We start from the raw sequence: 6799 nt of genomic DNA on the forward strand, positions 1-6799 counted from the left end.
AATTATAGGAAAGATGTCAACAAAATAGAGAGTACAGAGGAGATTTACTAGAATGTTACCTGGGTTTCAGCACCTAAGTTACAGAGAAAGGTTGAACAAGTTAGGTCTTTATTCTTTGGAGCATAGGTGGTTGAGGGTGGACTTGATAGAGGTATTTACAATTATGAGGGGGATAGATAGAGTTGACGTGGATAGGCTTTTTCCATTGAGTAGGGGAGATTCAAACAAGGGGACATGAGTTGAGAGTTAAGGGGCAAAAGTTTAGGGGTAACATGAGGGGGAATTTCTTTACTCAGAGAGTGGTAGCTCTGTGGAACGAGCTTCCAGTAGAAGTGGTAGAGGCAGGTTCGATATTGTCATTTAAAGTAAAATTGGATAGGTATATGGACAGGATAGGAATGGAGGGTTATGGGCTGAGTGCAGGTCGGTGGGACTAGGTGAGAGTAAGTGTTCCACATGGACTAGAAGGACCGAGATGGCCTGTTTCCGTGCTGTAATTGTCACATGGTTATAAGTCTGCCCTCATGCCATCCTCCTGCCACCCCACCAGGGCAGAGTTCCTCTTGTCTTCACCTACCATCCCACCAGCCTCTGTATCCAGCACGTAATCCTCCATAACTTCTGCCATCTCCAACAGGATACCACCACCAAACAAATCTTTACCTTGCCCCCACTCTCTGTTTTCCGCAGGGATCACTCTCTATGTGACTCCCTTGTCCCTCCCCACTGATCTCCTTCCTGGCTCTTATCCTTGCAAGCAGAACAAATGCTATAGCTGTCCCTACACCTCCTCCCTCACTACCATTCAAGGCTCCAAACAGTCCTTCCAGGTGAGACAACACTTCACCAGTCAGACTGTTGGTGTCATCTACTGTATCCAGTTCTCACGGTGTGGTCTCCTGTATATCGCTGAGACCCAACATTGGAAGACCACTTCGCTGGGCACCTACACTTCGTCTGCCAGAAAAAGCGGTATCTCCCAGTGGCCACCGATTTTAATTCCACTTCACATTCCCATTCCAACGTATCAGTCCATGGCTTCTGCTACTGTTGTGATGAGGCCACACTCAGGTTGGAGGAGCAACACCTTATATTCCATCAGATGTTCAACCTGATGGCAAGAACATCGATTTCTCAAACTTCTGGTAATGCACCCACCTTCTTCACCATTCCCACTTCCCTCTCTCATCTTATCACCTTACTTGCCCACCACCTCCCTCTGGTGCTCCTCCCCCTTCCCTTTCTTCCATATCCTTCTGTTCTCTCCTATCAGTCTCCCCCTTCTTCAGCCTTTTATCTCTTTCACCTATCAACTTCCCAGCTCTTTACTTCACCCCCTCCTCAGTTTCACATATCACATACTACCTCCTATTTCTTCCTCCCCTCACCCCCACCCTCACTTTCTTACTCTGATCTCACTTTTTTCCTCTAGTCCTGTTGAAGGGTCCTGGCCCAAAACTTCGACTTTTCCTTTGATGCTACCTGGCCTTCTGAGTTCCTCCAGAATTTTATGTGTGTTGCTTGGGTTTCCAGCATCAGCAGATTTTCTCTTGTTTGCAATTTTAGCATTCATTTCGAGAGGACTAGAATACAAAAGCAAGGATGTAGTGCTGAGGCTTTATAAGGCATTGAGCAAACTGCACAGAGTATTGTGAGCAGTTTGGGTCCCTAATCTAAGAAAAAGGTGTGCTGACACTGTACTTCACTGAGTTGAGTCCTGTGTATTTCACTGTACTTTTACACTTGACTATCCACAGGACTCAACTTGAAAATTTCTCCCCACAAACCCCTCCACACCATCCCACATCCAGTAACTCTACTCCTCTCCTTAACCTCCAAAAGAAATCAGCCATCAAGTCGGCACGGACTAGAAGGGCCGAGATGGCCTGTTTCCATGCTGTAATTGTTATATGGTTATATGGACAACACCACAGCAACTTGTCCAGCAAGACAGCAGCATCAGGGTCTGCTCTTCACCTCTCATTATTTAGTCCACTCCAATCTTAGCAACTCAATGGACAATGAACAGAACTGATAGAAGGTAATCCTCCCACCCTGACCTGCATTGTCACTGGGAAAAGGATCTTCCTCTGCCCCAGTGAGTGCAATTTCAGAACTCAGCTGAGCAGAGAAAGCCGATGGAAATGGGCAGTTGTCAATTCAGATTGCGAACTTTTGACTGATAGAGGGACGATAGTCAGGAAAAGAGGAGGTGGGGTGGGCATCAGATGAAGGAGGGAAGAGTTAAAATATGGGGTGATGATAGGTTGAGGCAACAAAGGGCTGCAAATAATGGAATCCAATAGGGGAAGGAGGTGGAGAATGGACTCTTTCCCTTCTACCTTTCGGTCCAGATGAAAGGTCAGTACCCGAAATATCAACTGTCCATTTTCCTCCACAGATGCTGCCTGACCTGTTGAGCTTCTCGGGTATCTTGTATGTTGCTTGCTCCACATCCCAGACTCTGCAGTCTCTTGTGTCTTCATTTTCAGATCAGTTTGTTTCGATGTGTTCCAAAACTGAGCCTTGATGAAACTTCCTACAATAGCTGTGAATGGAGGAGGGATATTTTACAAATTTTTGTGTTTGTACTTTTCCATTTTGTTACATCAAATTAAAGATCTCATTGAACTACAGTGAAATTTTCAGGACTGGGTTTTCTGCATTTTCTGCATAGGTATTCCCCTCATTAGGTCCAAGCAGATATTCAACATCTTTGCATTTCACTTTCATTTAACCAAACCAACATATTCTTATTTTCTTATTTGAAAAGCATATAATGGCTCTGGGCCTCTACTCACTAGAATTCAGAAAAATGAGGGGTGACCTCATTGAAACCTATCAAATGGTGAAAGGCCTTGATAGAGTGAATGTGGAGAGGATGTTTCCTATGGTGGGAGAGTCCAAGAGCAGAAGACACAACCTTTTAAAATGGAGATGAGGAGGAATTTCTTTAGCCAGAGAGTGGTGAATCTCTGGAATTCTTTGCCACAGGCAGCTGTGGAGGCCAAATCTTTAAGGCAGGGGCTGATAGATGCTCAATTGGTCAGGGCACGAAAGGATATGGGGAGAGGGCAGGAGATTGGAGCTGAGAGGAAAATTAGATCAGCATGATGAAATGGCGAAGCAGGCACAATGCCCCTGTATCTTATGGTCTTATGGTCTCATGTTCTTATTTTGCTACTTATTCCTATTTTTGTTTCCTCCCCACCACAAAATAACCAAAGTGATACCCTATTATAAGACTTGTACAATAGATAAACTCTTGACCTCACAATCTGCCTCATCATAACCCTTGCACCTTATTTTCACTGCAACAGTAATTGCAACACTGCATTCTGTCATTGCGTTTCACTTTGCACTGCCTCAATGTACTGATGTTTTGAAATAATCCATACAGATGTTATACAAAGCATGAGTTATTCACTGCATCTCGGTACTTGTGGTAATAATAAACCAGTTACCAATTAGCATTATATATATCTGCAGCATTAAGTCAGCTTTTCCTGAATAGAACAGAATTCCTGCACCTGGCCAACGTGGCCATCCATGGATCCAAACTGCAGGCAGCCAAGGGTTCTGTCCAAGCTGACTGCTTGCCCTCCTTCTGGAGTTAAGTCTGTTGCCACGTGCTCCTGGAGATGGAGCATGCGATATCATTGAGGGCTTTCCAGAACTAATGGGCACCAGAGGCTCAGGTGTGTCCTGGATAAAGGTGACTATGTTTAAATTGGAAGTTATTGACTGTGGAATAGCATAGTATTGCAATAATTTGATGATGTAATCACTGAGTAAACCTTCCTTGAGAAAGGAAAAGAATAGGGAAGCAAGGCCCAAGTTCCCAACGCTCTCTAAGATGTTTCTCTTGAACTCTCTACTGGATTTCAAATCAGATATGATGACTCCCTGACAAGTAGAGACTACATCTACCCCCTAAAATCATTTCAGGTGTTGGGGAATGGCTGTTAGGTGTCACTTCTTATCTTCCCTGTAGACCATTTCCCTTTAATTAATCGTTTCTCAGTTCTGGCATCATCCTTGAAACCTTCTTCCAATTCTTCTGTATCCTTTTTATGATACTGGGGTCCAAGTTATTCACAGTACTCTGAACTTGACCTGACCAAAATTAAATATTTGATTTAGTTTCATCCTGTTGTGCTTTTTTTTCTCAGGTATTTAACTTCCGTTTCCTGATGGAGGGAAGATATCTTGACAATATGGAAAACTGTAGAGAGGACAAATCTTCCACATCAAGAAAGTGACTTTCACACTCATTGCTGAAGAGTAATTCTCCTTGAATTTTGCCTGGGATGCCTGACATGATGATCCCAGGATATGGCACATTGCTGGACTCAAATGGCATCCTGCCCATGCCCCCAGATGCCACCATCTCTCCACATTCACATCCCACCATCTCCCCTTGGCTGCCGTATGGGACAGAGGTTGTGATAGACACCATTAACCAAACCAACATGAATGCCACGGAGGAGTGCTCTCAAATCGAGATCCCCACTGAGGTGTATCTCATCCTGGGGCTAGTGAGCTTGTTGGAAAACCTACTAGTGGTCATTGCAGTACTGAAGAACAAGAAGCTCCACTTTCCCATGTACTTCTTCATCTGTAGTTTGGCAGTTTCAGACATCCTTCTATGTCTATCCAAAGCTTGGGAAGCGTTTACAATATCGCTGGTAAACAACCACGAGGATCTCTTCACACAAACCTTTTTATTAAGTTTGGACAATGTATTTGACACATTAATATGCATTTCCTTCCTTGCCTCCATTTTTAACTTGGCTGCAATTACAACTGACCGATACATCTCGATTTTCCATTGTTTGCGATACCACAACATTATGACAGGAAAGCGAGTTGCCTTTGCCATTGCAGGGATCTGGGTGTTCTGCACTGCCACCGGTATCCTCATGATCAACTTTCACAACAGCCAAGGCATCATCAGCTTCTACATTATATTTTTCCTGCTATCAGTAGTTCTTATTGTGTCCCTTTACATCTACATGTTCCTGTTGGCACAGATGCATGCCAGGAAGATTAGAATACTTCCAGGTCATACAGCCCACCAGGGAATCAATTTTAAAGGAGCCTTCACAGTAACTGTCCTCCTCGGGGTCTTCATTTTCTGTTGGGCCCCTTTATCCTTGCACTTTATCCTCTTCTTACTCTGCCCTTCAGATCCATACTGTGCATGCTTTATGTCCCTCTTTCAAATTGACCTCATTTTTATCATGTGCCACTCAATCATTGACCCACTTATTTATGCGTTCCGAGATCCTGAATTATCCAATACTTTTAAGAAGATGATGTTCTGTCACAAGAAGCAATGGTACTTCCATGCATCACCCAGTTTTTTGAACATTTAGTTGATCCACAGAGACTGGAAAAGCAAGCTACCATGCTGTGATTGCCAAGTGTGGGAGAGGTAGGGGATGGGAGCCAGATGCAATGATGCTGAGTCAAAAAGTTTGAGTTCTTCAGAGTGACAAGCACACACTTTGTTGTGGCACTGAGGAGAATGCTGTCTTTCAGATGTAGTGTTAAACAGTATAACACTCAATAGTAGCCAACATTCTGCCAGGGATAAAGCAGTTTTTGGTACTGTTTCCACATCCGAGCTGTCTATTTTTAGTGATCTCTTTGTTGCTGTGTATAGTTTCTCTGTCCCTGTCAGTTGCAAGCGAGTGTTGGCTGTTTCATGCTCCACTATGATTTGATTCAACTCATTCAGTGTCAACCACAATTGCTTTACATTGTTACATGATTTATTTTAACTCCTGGATTATACGTGGCCTCGTTCTGTATAATAGCTTTAAGTGGAACTTGTTTGCCCTCAGTACCTGAATGCCAAGTGAATCACTGAGAGGAAAAGAGCAAAGAAAAATTCATCAGTGTTGATCCAAAAGATTTTAAAGATCAATAAGATTCATGCAGTTTTTTGCATACTAATGTAAATGTGATATATACTGTGATGACTGCTCTAAATAACAGAGCATCAAGTGCAAGTAAATAATAACAAGGAAGATCATAATGAGGTAGGTTGTCAGACCAGTATCCTTCTTTTTGTACAAAAAGTCCATTCAAGTGTCTGATAACAGCTGTCCTTGAGCCTGGTGGTATGTGCTTTCAGGGTTTTGTATCTTCTTCCCAGCAGAAGAGGGGAGATGTGTGGGCTTTGATTGTGCAAGCTGCTTCACTAAGACTGCGGTTAGTATAGACAGAGTCCACAGAGGGAGGCTGGTCCCTGTGATGTGCTAAGCTGTGTCCATGCTCACATGTCTTATCTGTGATAAAAACTTTTATCCCCAGCAGAATGTTGGTTACTTTTGAGTGTTATACTGCCTAACACTGCATCTGAAAGACAGCACTCCTCTCGGTGCAACAACAAAACACTGGGCTTGTCACTTCTAGCAGTCACATGCAGAGTAGTTGCCATACCAAGCTGCTTATGCATCCAGGCAGAAATGGTGCAGCAATATGTCATGTTCACCCAGAATGTCCAGGGTGGATGGGGTCATTGTTTATGCTGGATGTTTCACTGAGGCAGCTTTTGTTAGTCAGATATTGAAAGATATCGGGGAAAAGGTTCAGTTGAATGCTGGAGCTATTTTTTTATTCTCACAATGTATCACTAACAAGGATCAGAATTTATTGTCCTTCCTGAATTTCCCTTGAATTGTGTGACTCTCTAGACCATTCCAAAGTGCTGTTCAGGATTGGCCACTGGCGTTGAGTTGTTTTTGGTACAACCTCTCAGAACAAAAACAAACCACTAGCTTTGTGTGTG

General features: G+C 43.4%; 1 protein-coding gene across 1 annotated transcript; it reads left to right on the forward strand.

Moving 5' to 3' along the window:
* The first annotated feature begins 4272 nt into the window (after positions 1 to 4272).
* Positions 4273 to 5423, forward strand: LOC140731734 (melanocortin receptor 5-like). The gene has a single exon (XM_073053509.1). It carries the CDS (start codon positions 4311 to 4313, stop codon positions 5376 to 5378), a length of 1068 nt encoding a protein of 355 aa, XP_072909610.1. The 5' UTR covers positions 4273 to 4310; the 3' UTR covers positions 5379 to 5423.
* Positions 5424 to 6799: the final 1376 nt, after the last annotated feature.

Source organism: Hemitrygon akajei, chromosome 1, assembly GCF_048418815.1.
Source record: "Hemitrygon akajei chromosome 1, sHemAka1.3, whole genome shotgun sequence".
NCBI lineage: Eukaryota > Metazoa > Chordata > Chondrichthyes > Myliobatiformes > Dasyatidae > Hemitrygon > Hemitrygon akajei.

Coding starts and splice junctions, on each gene's coding strand:
- LOC140731734 (XM_073053509.1), top strand. CDS start 4,311: ATGCCTGACATGATGATCCCAGGATATGGCACATTGCTGGACTCAAAT.